Source organism: Myxocyprinus asiaticus, chromosome 4 (assembly GCF_019703515.2).
Source record: "Myxocyprinus asiaticus isolate MX2 ecotype Aquarium Trade chromosome 4, UBuf_Myxa_2, whole genome shotgun sequence".
NCBI classification, from domain to species: Eukaryota; Metazoa; Chordata; class Actinopteri; order Cypriniformes; family Catostomidae; genus Myxocyprinus; species Myxocyprinus asiaticus.
In genome coordinates, this window is record NC_059347.1 from 33,716,757 (window position 1) to 33,743,838 (window position 27,082).

The window sequence follows — 27,082 nt, forward strand, 5'->3', positions numbered from 1 at the left end:
CATTTCACAAAATAATTCAAGTCTGAAAAAAAAAAAAACATTACAGATGTGGCAAGTAGTGAAACTTCTTGTCTCAAGATTTCCGGTAAAGCTCAATCATTTTCTTTTTTTTGGCAAATTAATATGTTTTGGGACAATAATATCACTTCATAAGCAATATATTTTGGGCCTGTGTAAACATTTTTTTTTAGAAATGTATTCATTAATAGTATACATCAAAACAAGTCAAGATAAACAAACCCTGGCATTTGTAGGCAAGTAATTATGTATTAATTTTCTCCCCAAAAGCATATGAACTTTACAAGTAGAACCAGAGTTGACCAGTCACATACTGTATACCAGCCAGACCTTCTCCTGTCAGACAGGGCTGCCGGTTTCCCGAAGTGCCTCTTTAGCTGCTTGCAGTGTCTCTCTTTTCACACATTTCCAGTAATCAGAAAAGCCATACTGGGGTAGAACCTATGGAACACAGAGATGCAACCGAAATCTACCTGTCACTTCACCAATAACACTTCTAACTCTAATAATACTTTATACAATTAATAATTGCACAACATTGTAATGTAAAAACAAAACAAATTTTGTGAATGAATGATCAATTGATGAGCTAGATGATTTCTCACCCTGAGCCCACGAAGTACTCGGTCTTTCATCACGGCGAGAAACTCTTTATGACTCAGACAGTTGTCCCCATCCAGGTCAAAGATCTTAAACACTGTGTCCAAAATGTTCTCAGAAAGCTCTTGACCTGTAGCTATCGTCACTGCTCGTTTGAACTGAGCTATGGTGAAACAGACAAATGGAGAATGCTATGCATTTCAATCACTCAAAAACATAATAGGCAAATTTGACATTGGAAATGCCCTGAGGAGAACTGCATTCAGGACAATCTCTAGAATTAGGTTATTAAATATTCCCATCCAGATCAGTCCTACCTATTCCAATTGGCTTGCTGGCATCACTAATCATTTTGACTGACAAGGCAAAGTCCTCCAGGTGGTTGGTAAAGAGACAGAATGCTTTAAATTCATCAAAGGTGATGTTCTGACAAAGACAAAATATTATTCCTAAATTAAAATAAACTTTGAGACTGTAAAATATGCCAATGACATACAGTAATACTCAAAGTGTTATTCCCATTTGAAATAACATTTCATTGAACGTACTTACTTTTTTCCCCCCAATGTATTTAAAATAAAATATCTGTATATCCATTTCATGTACTTAAGTATTTAGAATTATGCAGTACTTTGTTGGACTGCCTTAGTCAATTAATTACAGCTGTGAATCGTCTTGGGTTCACCTCTTACAGTTTGACTAGCAAACGCTCACCTACAGTTGAACCATCGGATTAAAAGAATTCCAGTTAATATCAAGTGGCACAGTAACTTGAATCTGGGCTATCAGTGTTAATGTTTAAAACATGTTACCTGTCCGGAGGGGATCCTCTTCCGCATGTTTTCCCAGTATGCCTCATTGTCTTCTTCGTTGGTAAAGTGAAGTAGCCATTCAGCAAAGTCCTCCCGCCTCATGGTCTTCATCCCTTTAGAAAACTCCAGGAACTCCATTTCTTGCACCTCTGCTTGCAAGTCTTCCATAAACCTACACAAAATAATAATTCCTTGAACAGCAATACATCTTTGAACAATGCATGTTAAAACACAGAATATTGTCATATCACTTGTATGTAGTGAGCATTACCTTTAATATGAAGTATAGAATATAAGTTGTTGTATTCTACCACTCTAAGTCTATATTTAACAAATAATATTTAATGTCATCAACTTAAACCTATTAATTTGGAATTCAGAAATCCCCAGAATTATGTTCTTTTTGTAACATACACAAAACAAGTAAAAGTGATTGGAAACTCCACAGTTTAATGGTATAGGCAAGTTAATAAGTTCTGCTTGTCACAAAGACACTATCATTTATATCACTGTATAATGTATTACCAAATCATTAAATTTAAAATAACACAGATAAAGCTAGATTTATACATTTTCTAAAGAAATTGCGAGTGGTGCTTTTAAGTATCGTACATTTAGGTCAAATACTTCATTTGGATCATTGAATTTAAAGAAATTCTAAATCTGAACAATTGTTGCTGTTTTATACAAAATAAAAAAACACTTCATACTTGCAACACATTCAACACCATTCGCCTCTGAAACTTTGTACAGACTGACAGCTACAAGTTTAATTAATAATTATTATTGCTACACAGGAATTCACCACTGGCACATCCCAGCATCCCCCATATATGGAACATTTTGACCCAAGTTCTGGTTAAGGGTTTGTTCAAATCCCTAACCCTAAGTATGAGTAATAGAAATAGTGATGCTTGCCTCAGCAATGACTGCCTTACAGGCACAGGTAATGTTATTTGTACCTGCAGAAATCATTGTACTGGAGTTTGTTCTTGCCATTTTTCCCAAAGAAGAACACCTGTAGTGTGGTGTTGACCTCATCAACTGTATCTGAACCCTGCAGACAAACAATACTAGGGCTAGTACCAATCATAGCGTGCTTACACACTAATGTAATGAAGCGGTGTTTACAAACATATAAGCAGATATTTCAGCACAACATATACTTTTAACTTTAATATTTAACACAACTAGGAAGTGAGAGAAATAGGTAAAGAATATAAAAGCATTTCTAAATAACTTTTGTAACAGCTTCAATGCTAATATTTCTGTGAAAAGTTGCTGATCTTATACAAATATACACCCACCTCTGTCCCACCCTGCTTTAGAAGCTTTTTCCTTGGGCAAATTATTTTCTTCAGCTTTAGAGAAGAGAGCAAATTTATTAGACTGCTGGTAAAGATTCAGTCAGGCACACTCATGTAACTGGCCCTGATCCACTCATCCTTCTCGTGTATACTATACAGAAGGGACAAGGGGATGTTGATCTCTTCTGTATGGCTCAAATTATAAAGGAATAGTTCAACCAAAAATGAAAACTCTCTCATAATTTTTACACATCTGGGATGGCATGAGGGTGAGTAAATGATGAGATAATTTTCATTTTTGGGTGAACTATTCATTTAAGTTAAATTGTTTTATTTTAGGCATGTGTGATTCTTCAGCTTTTACCACATAGTGCACTGATGTGAATAGATACAAAATGTTAAACCAAATTTAAACAAAGTAAAATTGTATTTATGTAGATCTCATGGTGAGCTTATCATGCACCAACCATGCATCAACCATGCCCAAATACCTGACGCCGATCTGTGTCATCTCATGTCAGCATTAAGAGAAGCACAAAGCATCATCAGACAGACACAAAAGACCATACTACTCACAATCCAGCACTCTCAAACTCCTCAAACTCTTTTCAAAAACATTTTCGTCCATGGGCCATTTTTTTTACATTCCACAGTTCTTGCCAAACCCATCCATCTGATCAAGAGTGCTGATAAGTATGTGCTAGCAAAGGGTACCAGCAGTTTTAGGGCGCTCAAGTCAGTGACATTTCTGCAAATTCACCTTTTACAGCAGCTGATTCATTACAGAGAGTTCTCCTTTACATCTGGGTCATGCTGTAGCTTACATTTCAAGTAATATTTTATAAGGATAGTTTAAAACAAACTTTCTTAAACCAAAAGAAAAAGAAAATTGTCATAATTTACTCACTTCCATGTGCTTCCAAACCTGTATGACTTTATTTCTTCCATGAAACACAAAAGATGTTAGATAAAAATCACAGCCTCAGTCACCATTGCATCCTTTTTCCATACAATGAAAGTAAATAGTGACTGATGCTGTCATCCAGCATAACATCTGAATTTTTTCAGGATTTTTATTTTTGGGTGAACTATCTCTTTAAGTTAATGGAAGCTGCATATTTTATATATATATCTGACCTCCTGCTATAAAAATTATGCTAAAAACTAAGCTCTTTAAAAATATAACATAAGTAAGATACAGTTCATAGAAATCGCCCATGACCCTATCTGCATCTCTTGAGACTCCACGTATGACCTAGAATTCAAAGTTGAGATCCACTGCTAGAACTTCATTTCCGCACATTCTCATACACTTCTACACATTTACACAAATCAGATATATTCAAATTATAAAAACAAATGGATTCTGAACAACATTTCCACAAATCAGTTTCAATAGGAAGAAAGCATGTTGCTGAAATTATGTCATACAAAATTATGTGTGAAAAGACATGCCATACCTTCTGAAACTCTTTCTTGTCCACATGCTCATTGCCATCAATATCAAGCATTTTGAAAGCAATATGAAATCCTGTTTGAGGTTCTGGAATCACAATGCAGTTAAATTAAGTCAAAGCAATGACTTCTGGTTTTATGGAATAATCTGCGACCCCTCAGCTGAACAAGAATCCCCCACACATACACACAATACATGTTGGTGCGGCTATCCTTATGAGGACTCTCCATAGACATAATGATTTTTATACTGTATGAACTATAGATTCTATCCCCTAAACCTAACCCTCACAAAAGACTTTCTGCATTTTTACATTTTCAAAAAAATATAGTTTAGTATGTTTTTTAAGTGATTTGAATTATGGGGAAATGTCCTCATAAACCACATTTATAGCATAATGCCCTTGTAATTACCAGTTTGTAACCTAAAAAAAAGTCCTCATAAACCACCCAAACCCACACACACAGTCAGTCAATTTGACAAGTGTAACTGTGATCCAATTGTGATATGATTAAGGTGTAACAGTGTATCCTTTAACACACCCTCAGATCAAACAAGAATCAGAAGACACTTCATTGTTCATAAGCAAGCACTGAACAAGCAACCTTATGTGCACATGTACACAAAGCAATATATTTGGCTTTGCCAGGAGATAAGTAAGCTGTATATCAAAAACAAACGTACACAGGGGCGTAGATTCCAGGGGCGATGGGGGAGAGGTAACCCCCCCAATAATAAACACAAGCAAGTACAACAACACCCCCCCCCCAAATAAGAATGAAACTGTCCTCCCATAACAGCTAGACTTAAGGTATGTTTGTATGCCACGTTCAGACAGTGAATTTTCTTGCTGCTAAAATTAAACATTCTAGAAGCAATACAATTTGCATATAAATTTCAGTAGTGCATCATGCATCAAATCATGAACAAGATGAATGATTATGTATGAATCAATCAAAATCACACTGATGCTGACAATTTTTGACATGATTTTCCACATATTCTTATAATATAATCGTGTATGTGGGTAGAGACAACAACTCTCTCTGCACTCTACTAAATACTCTCCCTGCACTCCACTAATATAAAATATCTTCAAATAATTTCACTTCAAAGCAATTTCCAGTTGTTTGTAACTGAAGTCGCTGTCAGTGTGAATGCCCCTTGATGCTTTGGGTTGTTCCATGATCTGCACTTTATAGTGCAAGCTCTACCTCATGCAGCATCAAATGTATATCTATTCTCATTCTTCTCATTGTATTTAACCAGTTACAGGACATTTGAATCAGATACCTCTGATTACAGTGATTAACAACCAGTCTTCAGTGACTTTTGGGACTGTGGAGAAACTTCCCTGAGGTTAGATTTACAAAGAATTACAAAACTATAAAGACTCATCTGTGTCCACCTGATCAATGAGAAACTAAAAGCACAAATCATCTAGGCAGTGTTGTAGAGATGAGGGACTGGTACTGAACTATATTGGGTGGAAATCACTTACTTGTAAGAATAGTGAGGAGAAACAGGTACTCTGTGTAAGAGATAAGCCCTGAAATCACAATTCAGACAAGAAGATGAATTAACATTCAGCTTATTTATACTCACATACACACACACACACACATACACACAAACTATATCCTGCATTACAAATGTTTCAAAGTTGTGAATTAAAACACTCAAAAATGGAACATAAATGAAATGTTTTTCTAAACCATAGGTGACAGGAAGTTTCACACAGACCACAGCACTTTATTGAGGCAGGTGGACTGTCATGGGTGAGACAGGTGTTTGCTTAACATTTACCTTTGTCTCCGATTCCTCTGAATAGATTATTTCCTGCCTCAGACTTGGAAGCCACCTTCATCATCTCCTCCACATCCTGCCATGGTAAAAATCAAATTATGAGAGAATGTAAATGGCTTTATGAACAGACAACAAAAATTTGCTAGCTTTGATGGTGTCAGCAGAGATTTCCAGCAAAATAAAACAAATACAACTTTATGCATATTCACACTGTAATAAACTCAGCAAAAAAAGAAATGTCCTCTCACTTTCAACTGCTTTTATTTTCAGCAAACTTAACATGCGTAAATATTTGTATGAACATAAAAAGATTCAACAACTAAGACATAAACTGAACAAGTTTCACAGACATGTGGCTAACAGAAATGGAATAATGTGTCCCTGAACAAAGGGGGTATCTGTCAGTGGGGATAACAGTCAGTATCTGGTATGGCCACCAGCTGCATTAATTACTGCAGTGCATCTCCTCCTCATGGACTGCACCAGATTTGTCAGTTCTTGCTGAGAGATGTTACCCCACTCTTCCACCAAGGCGCCTGCTAGTTCCCGGACATTTCTGGGGGAATGGCCCTAGCCCAAACCCTCCGAACCAACAGGTCCCAGACGTGCTAAATGGGATTGAGATCCGGACTCTTCGCTGGCCATGGCAGAACACTGACATTCCTGTCTTGCAAGAAATCACACACAGAACGAGCAGTATGGCTGGTGACATTGTCATGCTGGAGGGTCATGTCAGGATGAGCCTGCGGGAAGGGTACCACATGAGGGAGGATGATGTCTTCCCTGTAACGCACAGCGTTGAGATTGCAATGACAACAAGCTCAGTCCGATGATGCTGTGACACACCGCCCCTGACCATGACGGACCCTCCACCTCCAAATCGATCCTGCTCCAGAGTACAGGCTTCGGTGTAACGCTCATTCCTTCGACGATAAACGCGAGTCCGACCATTACCCCTGGTGAGACAAAACCACGACTCATCAGTGAAGAGCACTTCTTGCCAGTCCTGTCTTGTTCAGCGAAGGTGGGTTTGTGCCCATAGGCGACATTGTTGCCGGTGATGTCTGGTAAGGACCTGCCTTACAACAGGCCTACAAGCCCTCAGTCCAGCCTCTCTCAGCCTATTGTGGACAGTCTGAGCACTGATAGAGGGATTGTGCGTTCCTGATGTAACTCAGGTAGTTGTTGTTGCCATCCTGTACCTGTCCCACAGGTGTGATATTCGGATGTACCGATCCTGTGCAGGTGTTGTTACACGTGGTCTGCCACTGCAAGGATGATCAGCTGTCCTTCCTGTCTCCCTGTAGCGCTGTCTTAGGCGTCTCACAATACGGACATTGCAATTTATTGCTCTGGCCACATTTGCAGTCCTCATGCCTCCATGCAGCATGCCTGGGCATCTTTCTTTTGGTATTTTTCAGAGTCAGTAGAAAGGTCTCTTTAGTGTCCTAAGTTTTTATAACTGTGACCTTAATTGCCTACTGTCTGTAAGCTGTTAGTGTCTTAATGACTGTTCCACAGGTGCATGTTCATTAATTGTTTATGGTTCATTGAACAAGCATGGAAAAAATTGTTTAAACCCTTTACAATAAAGATCTGTAAAGTTATTTGGATTTTTACAAAATTATCTTTAAAATACAGTGTCCTGAAAAAGGGACGTTTCTTTTTTTGCTGAGTTTAGCTCTCATTTAGAGCTAATTTCTTTATGTTTGGAGCAGCTTTCATGTGGGCTTATGGATTTCACTCACTCTTTTGGTCAGCATCTTTTTCTGTAGTTTGTCTGTAAGAGAGGAAGACTGAGGATTGCTGAGACAATATTTTGCTGCATAGTGAGAGTGAGAATTAACAGGGAAAAAAAAAAGTTTTGAAGCCCATTGTGGTGTTTGAAAGATCTTGGGAGTACATTATGCTCAGAAATTAAGAATACAAGGCCTAACATGCAAATGTGATTACTTCAAGATTCAAAGCACTTGTACTGTGATACTCGCTCAAACCAGAAAGATGTAAATATAATAAGAGTGTAAGTGAGAAAGAGAGAGGGAGTGTGGAGGTCTTAGTATTGTCTGGAACCTTGCTGTAAAATACATACTGTATATTAATAGCAGAAGGAACCAACCTAAACATTTGGTTTAAAATGTGTGTGCTTTACATAGTAGTTCAGCAGGGTTTTCACTGATCAGGTAAAGTACATTCACTGTTATGGATTTTTTGTCAGCGGATAGCAGCCCTACAAGAGTTTAAATTAAAATTGACTATATATCATTTTTTAAGACGCAAGTATGTCTTTCCAAAGTATAAATTAATATAACAGTATAGTCGAATAGAAAAGGAACTTACAATATCACATTCTAATTTATATATTATGGTGCATCCCTAGTGCATATATGTTGTTTTTGAGAGTATCTTCATTTCCACCTGGATGTATGCATCAATATGCGTGTTTGTTTGTCTTTGGTCACTTACGGTCCACCTTCTCCAGCATGACTGAATGGAGAAAGTCTCTAGGTGTCATATATGGTTCCTGTTCATAGATCATGGAGGCAAACTGGTTAAATCGCAGACGCCTTGCTGAAATTGATGCCACTGTGGTCTCCACTTTCTGATAAACATACAAATATAAAGAGAATTAGAACGAGACAAGAGTCCTCCTATTTAGATTTTCAATAAAGCTGAAACAATTGTTAATTGGATAAATAAAAAATAAATACATAAACTTGGATGTGCTACGTTAAATCGGAATATGCAGCAACAACATCCTGTATATTCTTGACAAAACAGACACGTTGCCAGATTCACTTGCATACCATTTTAGTGATGTTTACCGTCATTTGAACATTAAATGTGCATTGGAAATTAACTCATTAGTATGAATGTCATTCATTCAGGCTTTGCACATTCCCCATCTCTTCTCATGTGCATTTATGAAATGATTGAGCTAATTTGATATTGCTTTCAGCTACCAAGGGTGTTGTAGTCCTGGCTTTGTTATCACATTTTTACCTTGTTTAAATCATATACACTGGTGGCCAAAGGTTTGGAATAATGTACAGATTCACCAAAGTGGCATTCAACTGATCACAAAGTATAGTCAGGACATTACTGATGTAAAAAACTGCACCATCACTATTTGAAAAAAGTCTTTTTTTCTTTTTTGATCAAATCTAGACAGGCCCCATTTCCAGCAGTCATCACTCCAACACCTTATCCTTGAGTAATCATGCTAAATTGCTAATTTGGTACTAGAAAATCATTTGCCATTATATCAAACACAGTTGAAAGCTATTTGGTTCGTTAAATGAAGCTTAACATTGTCTTTGTGTTTGTTTTTGAGTTGCCACAGTATGCAATAGACTGCCATGTCTTAAGGTCAATATTAGGTCAAAAATGTCAAAAAAAGAAACAGCTTTCTCTAGAAACTCATCAGTCAATCATTGTTTTGAGGAATGAAGGCTATACAATGCTTGAAATTGCCAAAAAAAATGAAGATTTCATACAAAGGTGTACACTACAGTCTTCAAAGACAAAGGACAACTGGCTCTAACAAGGACAGAAAGAGATGTGGAAGGCCAGATGTACAACTAAACAAGAGGATAAGTACATCAGAGTCTCTAGTTTGAGAAATGGATGCCTCACATGTCCTCAGCTGACAGCTTCATTGAATTCTACCCGCTCAACACCAGTTTCATCTACAACAGTAAAGAGAAGACTCAGGGGTGCAGGACTTATGAGAAGAATTGCAAAGAAAAAGCCACTTTTGAAACAAAAAACAAAAAGAAAAGGTTAGAGTGGGCAAAGAAACAGACATTGGACAACAGATAATTGGAAAAGAGTGTCATGGATCTTAACCCCATTGAGCTTTTGTGGGATCAGCTAGACTGTAAGGTGCGTGAGAAGTGCCCGACAAGACAGCCACATCTATGGCAAGTGCTACAGGAAGTGTGGGGTGAAATGTCACCTGAGTATCTGGACAAACTGACAGCTAGAATGCCAAGGATCTCCAAAACTGTCATTGCTGCACGTGGAGGATGGCTCTTTTAAGTAGTTTAAGAAGGTCTGAAATTTTTTTTTCAAATTGTAATAGTAATTTATCACGTTATTAATGTCCTGACTATACATTGTGATCAGTTGAATGCCACTTTGGTGAAAAAAAAGTATCAATTTCTTTCCATAAGAGCAAAATCTGTACATTATTCCAAACTTTTGGCCTCCAGTGTATATCCTAGATATTAATCATTAGAAAATGATTCATTACCCATACTTCTAGGTAGTATAACCACCAGACATGTAGCTATTTCAGTTTGCCTTGACAGAAGACCCACCTATAACTTAACGTCAATGATGTTACCGTCCCCAAAATGTACACACATATTTAAATACATCAAAACAGGGCACATTAAGCTTTTTATTGAGAATTAGAAAAAAGGTGTATAACACCAATTTTATATTTTTAAATGCCTACTGGTCTCACTTTATATGCATAAAGCGAACAACAAACACGAGTAACACAATGAGTAACAGTGACAGAACAAGCAAACAGACTACAGGTCAGAGAGGCTGTTATAACATGTTATTGGGCAACATTAAGAAATTACTTAGCAGTGACTTGAAAAGTTGTCTTATTAGTTTATTTACCTTCGCCGCCTCCTCCGCGTACACGATGTGTCGCCACAATTTCCATTGCGGTTCATACTTATAACGAGTAAATCCGCCTACCAAAACAGCTCCCAGCAGTCCCGCCCCAATAGCACGACTATACCATACATTTCTGTGAGACGACAAACTTCTGAGTATATTCCGCAAACTAACACCTAACCTGGCCCAAGTCGCCATTTTTCTATGGGGAAGTTTTGATCGCTCTTCTTAGATAGTGGAGTCACAGTGGAAGAAACAGTGATTTGGCGCCCCCAGCCGCCTAACAGCGCATCTACATTGTCACAGAGCCAGAGGACAGGTATAGAATAATATAATTTCTAATTAATAAGTACTTGTAAGTACCACATTTATAGCATAATACCCCCCCCCCCCCCCCCCCCCACACACACACATACACATTCTGAAACAAAACAGCTGATCGTGGGTGGATCAGAGAACATTAAAGACAGTTAGACACACCTATGAGGGCACATGAATACTACATCTTACAGTAAAAACAGTCATTACTTTTGGATATTAGATAATTCCTCATTTTGGACTGTCAGAGATGTACTTTAGTAACTATAAAATTTCCTTGTCTTTTGTTTACTGTAATTGTTTCAGTAATAAAATAAGTAAATTTCTTATACATATTATTATATTGATTAAGCCACAGTTATCAACTATATAATAATAATAATAAAAAGCATTTGTATGCAGGGTTGGGAGGGTTACTTTTGAAATGTATTCCTCTACATATTACAGAATACATGCTGTAAAATGTAATTTGTAATGTATTCCGTTAGATTACTCAAGGTCAGTAACATATTCTAAATACTTTGGATTACTTCTTCAGCACTGGTAGATTTTTTCACTTGTTTTGATTATAAAAACTCTGCCAGTACAGTAAGACAAAATACACGTTAAAAATACATTCTCTGAAAAACCTAAATATCTTATGCAGTGTTGTTTCTAAAACAAGATTAATCAAACTGATCTTGTTTTAAAGATTTTTAGATATTTTTACAGGAAAACAATACAAAAATTATCATCAAGAATACGATTTTTGCCCTAGATATCAAAGGTCTTACTAGAAAAAAGAAATTATTATCCAACGTGAATTTTCTTGATAAAAAATATGATCTTGTCTGGTAACATGTGCATATAAAATGGCTAGAAATAGCATTTTAGCTTAGCATAAAGCTGACAATTTACACAAGGTTTATTTCTATTTCTTCTGCTCCAAACTTTCTTCTCTGTCTGCTCATATGAATGTAACACATCATAAGAAAGTGTTTCACCGCTGTTCAAATGCACTTTGGATCGCATAATTTATATGTATAAATGTTTTCCATCTGAAAGGACTAAATATTAAATGAAACAAATGACAATAAAATGCAAAGTAATCTCTTCAGTAATCAAAATACTTTTTGAATGTAACTGTATTATAATTACCATTGATTTAAATTGTAACTGTAGTGGAATACAGTTACTTATATTTTGTATTTTAAATATGTAATCCCGTTACATGTATTCCGTTACTCCCCAACCCTGTTTGTATGATTATAAAGATGCTGTAAAAAAGCACCAGATAAATGTGTCACTGACAAATAAGGTTGTCCAAGGTGATAAAATTAACAAAATAATAATAATAAAAATAATAATAATAAAGTTGTTTAAAACACGTCAATTTCGTAGAAATGTAATCTTTGTGTAAATGTTGGTTTCATAATTTGTTGTAACAGCATAATCATAATCATTTTCAGCATGTTCTACAAAAAATTTGCTTAATGACATAAAAAATGTCAAGTGGTGTAACCATCAAGTATAAGGTAATAAAATAATTTTCTTTGCACATTGAATACACACAAGTACACAACCTAATCATTTCAGTAATTAAGTTTTCAAGAAAAGGAATTTTTTTTACAAATATTATAAATTACATATGATTTGATCATGATCATGTGAATTTTCATAAAAATTAGATTTTTTTTTTTAACTAGCTACAAGTTGTTTCAGTCTTTATTTTTTATTTTTTAAGATATAACAATAAAAGATCATCAAACTTTTTTAAGGATTTCAGCTTTTCATGAGACTTTTTATTTTTTCTGTGTCCAGACAGTTACACCACTGTAAGAAAAAAATATCAAAATGCCACTGATCACATACTGTGCTCTGAATTTTCACTACATTCCCCACAGATCCTTGCGACATGGGCGTGTTCCTCAGTGTCTTGTGCGTTACTCGTAAATTGAAGATTGAGCCAGTGAGAGAAAAGGAGTACGATTCACAGTGAAGAATATATTTTAATTACCGCCACTTATGTTCATTTGATAGTATTTTGAGACTTCTCTCGCTCGCTCAGTTTTTATACGACTATTACGCATAGTTACATACCTTCTAGATTTGGTCGTTTATGTTTAATAACAGATTAATGTGAGTCTCATCCGCTAGTTGGTTAGCAGAGCGCCTTTACCGCTGCGATGATGGAAACTTGAGCAGCTCAAAGCAAACACTCATCCAGCTTCTCGGGCCACCCAAACACAGTAAGTCTTACTTTAAAAAATACACTTTTATCAACATGCATAATGTTTATGTGGTGCAAACTAACATCGTCTCATAATGGCTGGCATTCACTCGGCGGATCAGCAGCTAACTCACTAGCTGAACAGATTTATTACTTTGTTTTGGGGTTTTGTTGCTTGAAACGAACGGGCCATTAACACTGGGGCAAACGGCAGTATCCGCAGTTGTATTCTGTATGGAGTGTTATCAGCAAAGACTGCAGATCCGGTTGGTTAATATTCACTGGGTTATGAAATCTCTTTTTCTCTCTCTCAGGGACCCCTGTGCAGGCAGGCAGCAAAATGCAGACCATAAAGTGTGTTGTCGTTGGTGATGGTGCGGTGGGAAAGACTTGCCTGTTGATCTCCTACACCACTAATGCCTTCCCAGATGAGTACATTCCGACGGTTTTTGACAACTACAGCACACAGACCTGTGTGGACGGTCGCGCCGTCAGCCTTAACCTGTGGGATACGGCCGGTCAGGAGGAGTATGACCGCCTGCGAACCCTGTCTTACCCACAAACGCACGTGTTCATCATCTGTTTCTCCGTGGCCAGTCCTTCCTCTCATGCCAATGTTAGGCATAAATGGCACCCAGAAGTGTGCCACCACTGCCCGGGCGTACCTGTGCTGCTGGTGGGCACTAAGAGAGACCTGCGTGTGGACAAGGAGACCCTAGAGAAGCTGAAGGAGCAAGGGATGAGTCCAACCACCCCCCAGCAGGGCAGCGCGCTGGCTCGCAGCATCGGTGCGGTCCGATATCTGGAGTGCTCCGCTCTTCTGCAGGAGGGAGTCAGAGAGGTCTTCAATGAGGCTGTTAGAGCTGTTCTCTACCCCAACGCCAAGAAGCATACCAAGAAATGTGTGTTGTTATAACTAATGGAGGGTTTGTGTGTGTGTGAGAGAGAGTTAGTGAGTTTCAGTGAGGGGTGGGATGGAAGTTAGATGTGATCGTCTCGTTGATTTGACTCTGCAAGTGTGTGTGTGTGTGTGTGTGTGTGTGTGTGTCGCTACCACTTTATGTTTGTATCTCTACACTACAGTTAGCAATAGGTGCACAGACTGTTAATGAGTGAGTTTGAGACTGAGACTGTGTGCTTGTGTATTTGTGTTTAAACTTTACATGCATATCATCACTTAAGACATAACTACAGCACTGCAGTGTTGTAATCTGAAGGCAGGCAGACGGAGGCAGCAAATGGATTTGTCTGAAGGACTACAGGCATCAACGACCGCTGCCTTCCCAAAATGCCTTAAAACCCCTGCACATAAAGACAACAAAAAGAAGATTTTTAGGAAACACTCAGAGGATATTTTATGCACCAAAGTGTCAGTTCAGTCTAATATAGCTAGGTGTCTTATTAAAACCAATGAAGGTGCCGTCGTTCCCTTAGCACATCTGTACTCTCTTCACAGCGTTTACTTTTCCTCTACAAACTAACATAAACATTATGAGGCCTTGCAACACCACTAATACAGTATGTGTGGTATCTTAACACAATACCCTAAGACCAATAGGTTTGAATGGCATAAGAGCTATGCAATCCTGTTTTCCCTATATTGTAACCTGTAAATTATCACTGACTTCTCTTGGGTTGATTGCCTTTCAAGTCAGGAAGTGCTGTGTAATCTCAGTGTGCCTTTAGAGGCTCAGCCCGAGCTTGGCTCCTCTGACATCTCACAAATGCGTCCTTCCTTGCTCATTTCATCTAGGGTGCTACTTTAGGTGTCAGCTGACATGAATTGCTGGAAAGGGCTGCTGAAAGTTTACAGTGGGCTATGTTCGTTACAGAGAGCTGTTGTAGCTCACCTGCCTCCTGTTAAAGCTGTTAATGAAGGGATAAAGTGTTGTTGTATAAAATTCTTGAGGAAGTAATGAAGAACTTTCCATATTTTGCTTACCCCTCCTGAATCCTCAGAATTTACAACCGCATTATTGAATCTAAAGTGCCACTACTATTTGTATTATTTTGTATTTTAGACAACTTAAATGTTGATCCACTGCAATGAAGTGCCGTGCAACGAACTGTTGAGGAAGGAGATAAGCTCTCTGTCCTTCACCTCAATTACAAAATATTCAGACTGAAGTTAGGATACACAAACACTCAAAGTTCAGGTTTAGGCTTCATTTGGGTCCACATTTACATTTTATATATTAAAGGTCTACCTTTTGTATATTGTTTTAGCCAAAGGCTGCTTTATCAACATTTTTGTTTTTAGGACATTAATGAAACACCAAAAATTGTTTTTTTTTTCTTTTTCTTTTTTATTAGACAGTTTTTACTTTTTAAAATTGTCATTATTTTAAAGAATATACCTCCACTTGCATGACAAAATAAACCAGTTTTAAAGTAAACCAGACTGCCTGGCTCCTGTTTTTTCATGTCAGATTTGTCAATGTTTCTCTGCATATAGAATGTAAGAGGAGAGAGAAGGAGGGAATGAGAGAAAACAAGTGGGAAAAAGAAAGAACAGCTGCATCTCTTACATTCTTCACAAAGCTTCACAGATAAACAGAACTGTCAGCTGTGGGTATGTGTGATTGTGTTGAGGCATTGTTCTTAGAGTAATGATCTAATGTGGACGCCTGAATGCTTAACATTTGTTTAGGACAGTATGTACTTAATAAGTACTATTGTATCACCATTAAATATAATACGGAAAAAAAACACCATAGTAGTTCCATGGTATTGTTTGCAGCACCACATGTACCATGTTATTATCATGGAATATAATATTTAATTTTTAAATGAAATTCATTCTGTAAATGAGTTTCATTTAAAAATTAAAGTGAAGAAGACAGTTTAATGTGTTTCAGGACCTCCTGGTGTTTAAACACTTTGCTTCGTTTGATTTTAATTCAATTAATGGAGCTAATTATCACCCCTCAGCATCTTAAACTGAACAGAGAAAATGCAGTAGATATTACTTGTGTGTGCTGTGCGGTCTAACAAGAGGGAGAGAGACTAATGAGACACTGCGGCGCTGCAGTTTCATTATTAGACCTGAGGGGAGACAAACCAACCGGCACAGATCCGGACAGGACACAAACACACACCGTTTCTTTGTCATGTCTAGAAGGGATCCCTCCCTCGTCAATTTCTCGCGCATGCGCATTCAATTAATGATTCTCTGGCGCGTTTGCCGCTCGCCTCAGCGTGTTAATGATAGAGAGCATTAAAAACGTAAATAATATCAATAGTATAACATTATTACTGTTATTACGGAGTAACTGTTTACACTAATTGTACATACCTGCAGCTTCTTGCGCTCAAATAGTCTGGTGGAAACAGAGAAATTAAAGACAAACTACCTTTAGCTCAGTCTGCACGGATGGTACATGTATATGTTCGTGTGTTTTTTCCATGTGGACGACCAGGGTTCAAATCTGCGTTCTGACCCAGTTTTCCCTATCCTTTTACCTGTCTCCACTCTTAATATTTTTCTTTAATACTATATAATAATAAATACAATTAATATAAAGTTGATTTCCTCACAGTGATTTGGTCAGGATGTCAGAGAGTTGAGTGAAAGGTTAGATCTGGGTAAAATTATGACATGCTAATTTGTTTTCTCTCCCCTTTTCTCCCCAATTTGGAATGCCCAGTTCTCAATGCGCTCCTCGTGGTGGTGTAGTGACTTGAAAATCTTCAATCTGGGTGGCAGAGGATGAATCTCAGTTGCCTCTGCGTCTGAGACCGTCAATCTGCACATCTTATCACGTGGCTTGTTGAGTGTGTTACTGCAGAGACGTAGCACGTGTGGAGGCTTCACGCTATTCTCCGTGGCATCCACGCACAACTCACCATGCGCCCCAACAAGAGTGAGAACCACACGTTATAGCGACCATGAGGAGGTTACCCCATGTGACTCTACCCTCCCTAGCAACTGGGCCAATTTGGTTGCTTAGGAGACCTGGCTGGAGTCACTCAGCACACCCTGGATTCGAACTTGCAACTCCAGGGGTGGTAGTCAGCATCTTTACTTGCTGAGCTTCCCAGGCCTCCATTATGGCATGCTCATTAACTGCTTTTAATTTTAAAAACATCATATGCATTAATTATACAGTAATAAGAAGATGGCAACATATGTGCTGCAGTGATGTACTTGGGGAAACAAGAATGGGCACGAGCGCTCCTCGTTGCTGCGAGTCCTGCAGCTCGCATTCCTTTCCAGTCGAGTCGCAAAGAGAAATGCAAACGTGTCCAAGATATATGTCCACTGAGGTGCAGATACAATCCTTGTTTTATTAAAATATAAAGTTCCATATAGATGGATTAGAACCCCAATCCCCCCAGTCAGATGCTTAACAGAAGCACTGATTGATGTACTTCTCCACTGACCAACAATGTCTCATGACCAACAGTAGCAGATGTAGAGCTGAATGCTATTAAATTTGTTAAATATTTATTTTAGAGCTTGAATTGGTCATCAAGAATGACTATTGATCAAAACAGACAATTTAAAATGGTCCCTTACGAGCGCTCCTAGTTGCTGTGCGACTTCAAATTAACGCCGTGTAAGAATCTCGCGAGATTGACGAGGGAGGGATCCCTTCTAGACAAGACCCCGCTGCTTCTGTCCGCGCAAGCAGGAACGTTTCTTTCTTTTGCAGTTTTAATTATTTTTATCCCGCTGTCAAATTAATTAAAGTAGGCAACTTAAGCGTATTACACTCTTTAAGCCGAACGTTATTTGAACGACTTCGCTTTAATGGTCCACTCGCGCTAGTTGTTAACAGCTAATCGGTCCAGGCCAGGGAGCGCCTCCCCCGTCCAGACTTGTACTCGACCCCGAGGATCGAGAGGCCTTCCACCTGGATAGCTGTAGCAGAGGAACGGGTACGTGTGTTCAAAGATTATTATGGTGAATTCATAACAGTGTGTACAATTGAGGATAAGAGTAAAGGCAAAAGTGCAGAGACAGGGGGAAGGGAAGTGTGTGAGAAGAGTACAAGTGTAAATACTCGCACAGCTCCTTCTTTACTGTCTGCAGAAAGTGAACTTTTCTCCATTGGTTACTGTGCTGTAGTGATGTACTGTCTGTGACATTGTTCAGGAACTCATTTGCTTCTAATTATTTGGAGGTTTTTACACCGCCTATATGTTACATTCATCCTGAATTATTGTCCAGCTGGTGGGTCAACATATACGTCTGTGGAGGTAGTTGTTGGGTAGGTGGTGTGGTGTAGAGGTGAAAGGTCTTGGCTGAATACTGAAAGGCTGGAGGTTCGAGATCCAGGACTCAGTGATGCACAAACTGGGTTGATTCATGATTAGAGCGTTAATGGATGCTGATATATTTTCTTTGTGTGTGTTTAGAATGTCAGACTCTGACAGCGACGAGGACCACGACCGCCCCTTCCACCTGACAGGGTTTCTGTTTGGCAACATCAATGAGAATGGTCAGCTGGAGGATGACAGCGTGCTGGATACGGTAAGAGAGGGTGATGGAGAGGGGTCCACCAGAACCCCAGACACGCTTCTTAAAGGTATTGTTCCCCCAGAAATTCTAATAATGTACCCACGTTTACATTGTTTCCAACCTGCGTTATTTTCTTGTTTCATGGAACACAGAATGATGGCCTCAGTCATCGTTCAACTTAATTGTATGGAGGAAAGGGGCAATGAAAGTGAATGGTGACTGAGACTAATATGCTGCCTAATGTCTCAATTTTTGTTCCACAGAAGAAAGTCATATGGGGTTTGGGACAATATAATATGTGTATAAATGTTAACAAAATGTTCATTTTTTTGGTGAACTAGGCTGTCCTTTTTAGGGGCGTTCACATAGGATGCATTTTTGTGTTCAGAAACAGAAAGGATATTCATAACCTTTTATTGCACAGAATTATCATAGTCTTCAGCAAAATATGGAGGCCTACGGAATACACATAATAACAATAACATTTCAGGGGAAAAAATAAATTATTATTTTTTTTATCAGAATGCATAATTAATCTGTTAGTGATATTTTTTGTTGAGGAGGTAGAATTTGTTACACTAGCGATGCTAGGATGGCTGTAGTGATGGTGCTTTAAAGAGGTTGAATTTAGAGATGCAAGAGCTTAGAGTTTATCTTGCTATCTGCCTAACTGCATGCTAAAGCACAACACGCTGTCACAGGGTTCCCATGCATCCTGGAAAACCTGTTTTAAGTGCAGTTAAGTTCCAGTCATGGAAAATTATAAAAATACCTAGATGTCCTGGAAAATAATTGTTTGCCCTGTAAATTATTTTAGTATAATAAAAATGTAGTGACTGTGTCGCTAACAAGGTTTTTGTTACATGTACAAAAACATAGTAACGATTGGGACTTGGAATAGTTGTCAAATACAAAAAAATGTTATCGTTTTGTCACTGCCCACTGCTGTGCATTGTGAAACAACATTAACGGTTGACTTAAAGGAATGAAGCCATGTAACATACATTATCTGCTTATCTGTTGTGATCTCTGCTTTGCTCCAAGGAAATAGTTTAGATATTGAGATGCAAAATATTTATATATTTTTTCAACATTGCTGTTGTGGTTACTACAAAAATATCTGAGCTGTAAACTTTAGACAATGATGACGGTCGGACTGCTGATTTAAAAAAAAAAAAAAATGAGTTCACACCCCAAGGTGGGTGCATGGTGATGCAGCCTTTACACCTCGGGATGTGAAGACATTTTTATTAATTCAACGATCTGAGTCCACTTATCATGCAGTTGCCACATGTAGGGCCCTATTATTTCCACGGTGCGAAAAACACGGACGGAATCCAGTCATAAAAATGGCATATGAAACATGGAATGTCACTGAATTTTACATATTTGAGAATAAAATGAATGTTTGAATGCATAATTAATCAAATTAAAATCGTGATTTTCCTAGTGTGATTATTAAACTGCAGAATGCTGTGATTTAATGAAATAAATATGTACTCTGCATGTGCTGCATCCTTCAAAATGATGTGTGAAGCTCATACACTGACAACACCTCATCATGATCATCACGCATGCTGTGTGTGTGTAGTAGATGACAGAGAGCAGAGCGCTCTGAAGCGCATAGCACATAGAGCAATTATATTTATTTAACTAAATCACAGCTTGTTTTGTGTTTAATAATCATACTAGGCCAGGGCTCTTCAGCTACTTTCTTGCGGGGGCCAGATTATCCAGATGAAAACTTTGCGGGGGCCAACTTTTTTTTCAGTATTCAACTTAGCTAGCACTTTCATTGCAAGTAAGTAGCTACTTCAAAAACACCTTTAATACTGTGCATTTATTCATATTAAAATAGTCACAGTGTATACTGTATATTGAATTATAATTTAAGTTCTGGACATAAATTCCTTCATAAGATCTGGCTGAAAAATAAACATGACTTTTACTCTTAACAAACAATCAACTTTACTTTGAAAAATAAAATATTAATAATAATTTTAGCGTTATTGTTTACAAATTATGAAAACCAAGGAGAAACATATAGATCTGCTAAAGCCCTCTCACAATATCAACCCACAAATGAAAACAATGGTCATATAGAAATGTCATGTTTACTTAAGAATAAAGTTTTCTTGTTGTCTATTCCTCCATTTTCTCTATAAATCATCATCCTATTCGGTGAATAAAATTAGCCAGCACACAATAGCCAGTTCAGGAGCCAGAATTTTGTGCAGATAATCATTGGCAAAAGAAGAAAAAACTGTGTTGATTCTGTTCGTGATTGAGAGGGCTGACTCACAGCTGTATAGAACCAAATATAATCAGTATATTTGTAGGTTCAGTTTCACATATCACTGTTTTTACGAGCACTACCGACCCTCAACTGATGAGATATGCCTGTTTGACACTTCAAGAATAGTGAATAAAAGCAAATTGTTCGGCACATTTTCGTTGAATGTTCGGTTTTCGTAATCGATTTCTCTTTTGTTGCCTAAGATGTGCCTCTGTGCTGACAACATTTCTGTAACAACTGTGGTGATAATGTTTTTACATCTGTAGATTTGACCACACTCCACACAACTAAGCAGTTTATATAAATACATTTGATTGAAAAAGACGCAATCAAATGCTCACCTAAACGGTGCGATCCATGTTTAGCAAAGCAGTGTAAATAAACCATCACCAGAAAAGCTTAAAGAGCACCTATTATAGTTTTTAAACGTGCCTATTTTTGTTTTAAAGGTCTCATACAATAGATTTACATGCATCCAAGTTCAAAAAACACTTTAATTTGCTTATAATTTAAATTGCAGCATTATCTTTTTTTTCCCAGTGTCAAAAGCGACTCGTTCAATGATCCGTTCTAAAGGATTCATTCTAAACTCCTCCTTTCAGAAAGCCTGCTCTGCTTTGATTGGTCAGATGTCCCAGTCTGTTGTGATTGGTCTACCGCTTAGTGTAGTGTTTTGAGGGCGGGTCAAAGCTGTTTGCGAGCAGCCAGTGAAGACCAGAGGCGGGGTTTTTTGTTACCAAATTACGTAGGTTAGTACAGGAAGTAAGTCTGGAATTACTAACGACTCGTTTCAGGTGTTCAGAATCGGTTCTTTCTTTTGGGAGTCAATAACTCCATTTGTTGTGCACTTTGATTTTTGAAACTTTGCAGACTTTTTTACATTCACAAACAGCTATATAACACACTACATGAAAAGGTAATATTTGAAAAACCATAATAGGTGCTTTTTAAACATGTGCTCAGGTCTGGACAACTGATGATGGCTGAATGCTGTTGCACGTGCCAATGAGCGCTGTTAAACCAAAGTCTTTCTAGCAAGTCAGTCCACTGTCGGCCATCTTTGGAATACTCCCAGGAGGCTATTTCCAGTCTTGCCAGTGCAGCTCCTATCTACTTGAATGGGGGAACACCAAAATCTCAAAAACGGTTGGTCAAGATTACGATTAAAGAACATATTTCAAATCAGCAGTAGAATCTGACAAGGCTGGCATCATAAATTGAGCTTCTTTACCTCAGATTACCCTAAAAATGATATTTTTCCGGCTTGTATAGCCAATGTGCATGAAAGTTCTCGAGATGATTGACAGGTGATGTTTGTATCTAAAAGGTGATTGGCTCTTTTACCTGTAAGGTGGGACTTCCTTTCAACATCCATTGATTGTTGAGTGCTAGAGCTACTTGGTTGGGTGTTCCAGTTTCTTCCATTCATTTAAATAGAAGTGGCCCATCTCTGGCTAAACTCACTGTTGATTGCTGAGGCTCACACCTGCGAACACTGAGTTTTGCACAGAGAGCGCTCTGGTATTTCAGATGGCGAGACAGTTTTATCAAAAATCAGTCAGAGGGCCAGACAAAGATGATTGGCGGGCCGGATTTGGCCCGTGGGCCGCCAGTTGACTGGCCCTGTACTAGGACATGTAGCAAACTGCTTATCAGGAAGTGAGAAACTACCTTCAGAAACATACAGAAATGCCAAGATAAAAGCTTGACTTAAATGGCTGCTTGAAATGGGGAAAATACAACAATATTTTACTACTGCAATGTTTACTGTAATTAAATAATAATAATAATAATAATAGTTATAACAATGTTTTAAAGCCATACCTCACATCTGTGATGTTCTGTTTTACAGCACTGGATTCGACTAAAATTTCTCTTGTTTCGGATTGCGCTGTATGATTTTGTATAAAAGACTTTCATTTGATAAAAATAATGCAAAGTTTTGTTGAAAAATTACATTAAAAGAATTTTATTTGTATTTGATTACAGTTTTAATGAATTCATTTGATTATATACTTTTTTGTTTATAAAACTTTAATTAAACTGTCGAATATGGAATTCAGAAAGATATAATCATCCAAAAACCACAATATTCATCATGACCTCTACATGTGTTTTTGCCTAAATACTACACCCGTTGGGCGCGTAAAATGTCCTGGAGTGGGAACCCTGTGTCAGCATACTAAAATCCTTACGTATCGTGATTCATTCCCTTAAAAGTACTGCTGCAAAAATATTAATAAAAAAAAATAATAATTAGGTCTAAATACACAAAGACCCACACAAAATGCACAGCTTTAGTGCTTTTACATGATTTAATTTAGAGTTACATTTCTTTCATAATAATTAAAAAAAATTACACGTTTATTGTTTCCGGTCGCTTTTGACCAGGAACAACTGAAACGTGATTTAATGATGAACAGTGCATAAGGGGTAAAGAAATTAACTATTTGGTTGTTAGACGACTAGTTGCCCATCCCTTTTGTCTCTCTCTCTCTCTCTGTGTGTGTGTGTGTGTGCGCCAGGAGTCAAAGAAGCACCTGGATGGTCTGGGCTCTCTGGGTTTGGGTTCACTCATTACAGAGATCACAGCCAGTGAGGAGGACACAGCTGACCAGGAGCCAGACCAGAGCAACATTGATGCAGAAGGTCTGTCTGTGTTTCTGACATGTTCAGAATCACATGTTCAGTGACAAGTCATTTTAGGAACAGCATTCCCCACCCCCTTGATCAAGCCCTGAATGTTCATCCTGAAGAATAAACAATGGCTCAAATTTTGGAAGTTATAACATGTTTAATATTTATGTGTGCGGATGTAGGATGGGTAAGGAGCACTGAAGATGCTGTTGATTACTCTGATATCAGTGAAGTTGCTGAGGATGAAACCCGTAAATACAGACAGGCCATGGGCAGCCTGCAGCCAGCACGGAGAGCAGGTAAGGACAGCAAATGATACAGAACTGCAAATGGTCGGAAAATACTGACGTACACACGCACCTTGCTTACTGATGTGTGTGTTTTGGTGTGCAGATGAAGAGGATGACTATGATGCTGATTGTGAGGACGTTGATGCCAAACTCATGCCTCCGCCCCCTCCTCCTAGCCAGCCAATCCCTGCCAAGAAAGAGGACACACCCACTCAGAACAGCAGTGGTAAAAGAGACTGTGCAGTTGATGTCATTCTTTCAAGGATGAATCAGACTGTGAATAATCAGCATTTGTTATCATCATATAGAGGGATTTTGTATGTGGGATGCTTTGGGCTGATTTTATATTATATCCTTTTTCTCACCTTTCTATTTTTGCTTGTTCCCTTTTCTGATTTCTTCCTTTTTTCTAAAAAATTTTCTCTAGTGGGTGATGAGGGGGATGGCATCATCCTGCCTTCTATTATTGCTCCGTCGTCTGTGGGAGATAAGGTTGACTTCAGTAGTTCATCAGACAGTGAGAGTGAGAGTGATCGACCGTCCCAGAGTTCAGGGACAGGAGGACAGAGACAGACGTGTCTCACCCTCCCTCTTGCGGGCATTATGCAGAAAGATGCGGCTAAAGCCCTGCCTGGAGTCACAGAACTTTTTCCTGAGTTCAGACCTGGAAAGGTGACTGAGACATGCTTCTGCTGACATCTCTCAGTATTAAAGGGATAGTTCAGTCAAAAATGAAAATTCTCTCATGATTTACTCACCCTAATGCCATCCCAAATGTGAATGACTTTTTCTTCTGCAGAACACAAATGAAATTTTTTTGAAGAATATCTCAGCTCTGTAGGTCCTCACAATGCAAGTGAATCGTGACCAGAACTCAGAAGTTCCAAAAAGCACATAAAGTCAGCATAAAAGTAGTCCATATGACTCCAGTGGTTAAATCCATGTCTTCTGATCGATATGATAGGTGAGGGTGAGAAACAGATCAATAGTTAAATCCTTTTTTTACTATCAGTCTCCACATTTGACCTGCCCTGACCAGTAGGTGGCTGATTGTGACAGTCATTTCCACAGTAGAATGTGAACGTGAAAGTGTAGATTTTCAGTAAAAAAAGGACTTAAATATTGATCTCTTTCTCACCCATACCTATAATATCACTTCAGAAGACATGGATTTTAGACCTTCAAAGATCTGGTCACCATACACGTGTGTTGTTTGGGCCTACATAGCTGAAATATTCTTTTAAAAATCGGCACTCCAATTTTAGCTCCAGTGTCTCATGATGATATAAAATGTTTGTGATCTACTAGGTGTTGCGGTTCTTGCGGTTGTTTGGTCCTGGTAAGAACATGCCGTCTGTGTGGCGAAGCGCTCGTAGGAAACGGAAACGAAAGCAGAGAGAGCCACAGGTAGACATGGCCCCAGGTGACAATGAATCAATTCATCCACCTGAGGGAGACACCAAGAAAAAATCAGGCTGGGACTATGAGTATGCCCCTCCTCCACCACCAGAGCAATGTTTGTCTGACGATGAGGTAATCCAGACCAGATAAAACTTTTCATGACTACTCTGCCATAGCAAAAAATGAAGTGATGGAAAATGAAAAAACACAATTGTATGTGTTTGTTTCTCTCTAGATCACCATGATGGCTCCAGTGGAGTCTAAGTTCATGCAGGTATCTGGTGAGGGTGATAAAGTGTCTGAGATGAGGCCAAAGGTGGCAGAGTGGCGTTACGGTCCAGCACAGCTTTGGTACGACATGCTTGGGGTACCAGAGGATGGGAGTGGCTTCCATTATGGATTTAAACTCCGAGATGACCAACAGCAGGACAGTACTGACACAGCGTCAAAAGCTACTGCAAATGCACCAGCATCTGCGCCAGTCATCGAGCAGGCATCGCACCAAGATGCTCATTCTGAGGTCTGGTGGCCTCTGTGTTTTTATATAGTACTTTATACATTATTGAAACATTTTCATTTGATATATTCAGGGTTGATTTTGATTTTAATGAAGTGAAAGGTAAGGTAAATTGTAATTGTCACAGACTACTCAATTAACATGAATTTGTGTATGTGTGTTAGCATGGGGAGGAGGTCTCTCCAATGCAGGATGAGCTGTTTTTAATGGTGACCCAGCTGCAGTGGGAGGATGACATCATCTGGAATGGAGAGGAGGTGAAACACAAGGGCACGAAGACCCAGCGTGCCAGTCTGGCCGGTTGGCTGCCTACTAGCATGACCCGTAATGCCAATGCTTACAACGCTCAGCAGGGTGAGAAGGCAATGCTATAATGCAACGGAAAACATGCAAGGTCACACATGCTAATGCTCAAACATTCACAGTGCATCACATGGTTAGAAAATGCATATTTATACACAAAATCGACTAGGGCTGCAACTAACGATTATTTTGATAATCGATTAATCTATTTCTTTGATTAGTCGGATAAAAAAAAAAAACACCAGTATTTCCTGTATTTTATTAAAATGGGTGTTGTTGTTTTTAAACTAAAATGACAAAGGGTGTAAGAACACTTTCCTTTAATTATAAATCTTAACAAAATGTACTGTTCATTTAAGTGCAAAAAAATCCATCAGAGATCGTGTTGGACTAAAAATGCCGTGGAGAGAAAATTTAAGTTATGCACTGGAGAGAAATAACTCTGTAGCACATCAAACAGCTCAAGCACTCTGTCAACGCACCTGATGCAGCAACCGGTCCACATTAAACTGTATGTTTATTATGATCTTGTTTGAGGCTTTTATAAAGTGCTCTCATGCTCTGGACAACTTGGGTTGTGTTTTTTCCACTTCAACTTGTCTAGGTCATTTTTCAAACGAGTTATCATGCAAATGCATTTTTCACTATTGTAAAGTGACTTCACTGACAAAGCTTCTCCATGCACGTCGTACATATCCAACTTATCGAAAATGAAATTCGTTGTTGATTTTCATTATTGATGATTATCGTTTTATTGATTAGTTGTTGCAGCATGATAATTGACACAGTTTTGCACAGGCGTACATGTTCCTATACTTCAAATTAACCCAGTCATAGTAAGGAAAGTCAAAGTTTATTTATAAAGCACATTAAAAAACAACCAAGGTTGAACAAAGTGCTGTACAATACATATACAGGGTCAATAAAACAGAAATATAAAAGTGAACACAGGAAAACAGGAATACCTCAAAGGTCAGCACATACAAAATTGATTCAAGGTGAATTAAAAGCCAGTG

At 38.3% G+C, this 27,082-nt stretch overlaps 3 protein-coding genes across 8 annotated transcripts in view; 2 read left to right on the forward strand and 1 right to left on the reverse strand.

The window, feature by feature from the left end:
- Positions 1 to 334: 334 nt before the first annotated feature.
- LOC127439526 (calcium uptake protein 2, mitochondrial-like) lies at positions 335 to 10,866 on the reverse strand. 2 transcript variants are annotated; one of them, XM_051695705.1, is made up of 12 exons: positions 10,632 to 10,866; positions 8,463 to 8,598; positions 7,748 to 7,779; positions 6,000 to 6,075; positions 5,695 to 5,742; positions 4,198 to 4,280; positions 2,738 to 2,791; positions 2,393 to 2,487; positions 1,431 to 1,602; positions 936 to 1,044; positions 624 to 781; positions 335 to 459 (listed from the first exon to the last, which is right to left on the reverse strand). In XM_051695705.1, the coding sequence occupies exons 1-12, from the start codon at positions 10,827 to 10,829 to the stop codon at positions 358 to 360; spliced, it is 1,263 nt and encodes a 420-aa protein (XP_051551665.1). In that variant the 5' UTR covers positions 10,830 to 10,866; the 3' UTR covers positions 335 to 357. The 2 variants fall into 2 exon arrangements, with proteins under 2 accessions (XP_051551665.1, XP_051551661.1); XM_051695701.1 differs by having other exon boundaries at positions 7,748 to 7,821.
- A 2,010-nt stretch (positions 10,867 to 12,876) lies between these two features.
- On the forward strand, positions 12,877 to 15,569 carry LOC127440084 (rho-related GTP-binding protein RhoG-like). The gene is made up of 2 exons (XM_051696467.1): positions 12,877 to 13,177; positions 13,473 to 15,569. The coding sequence occupies exon 2, from the start codon at positions 13,499 to 13,501 to the stop codon at positions 14,072 to 14,074; it is 576 nt and encodes a 191-aa protein (XP_051552427.1). The 5' UTR covers positions 12,877 to 13,177; positions 13,473 to 13,498; the 3' UTR covers positions 14,075 to 15,569.
- Positions 15,570 to 17,753: 2,184 nt separating this feature from the next.
- Positions 17,754 to 27,082, forward strand: part of LOC127438572 (transcription initiation factor TFIID subunit 1-like) — a 41,544-nt gene continuing 32,215 nt past the window's right edge. For 4 of the 5 annotated variants that reach the window (XM_051694250.1, XM_051694276.1, XM_051694259.1 and 1 more), the window contains exons 1-9: positions 17,754 to 18,039; positions 18,520 to 18,634; positions 23,444 to 23,567; positions 23,738 to 23,854; positions 23,949 to 24,071; positions 24,273 to 24,517; positions 25,154 to 25,378; positions 25,482 to 25,766; positions 25,928 to 26,117. In XM_051694250.1, coding sequence (XP_051550210.1) covers positions 18,521 to 18,634; positions 23,444 to 23,567; positions 23,738 to 23,854; positions 23,949 to 24,071; positions 24,273 to 24,517; positions 25,154 to 25,378; positions 25,482 to 25,766; positions 25,928 to 26,117 — 1,423 coding nt within the window. In that variant the 5' untranslated portion in view covers positions 17,754 to 18,039; position 18,520. Of the gene's footprint in view, positions 18,040 to 18,519; positions 18,690 to 23,443; positions 23,568 to 23,737; positions 23,855 to 23,948; positions 24,072 to 24,272; positions 24,518 to 25,153; positions 25,379 to 25,481; positions 25,767 to 25,927; positions 26,118 to 27,082 lie in introns of all 5 variants that reach the window. The other variant, XM_051694268.1, reaches the window with a different exon arrangement.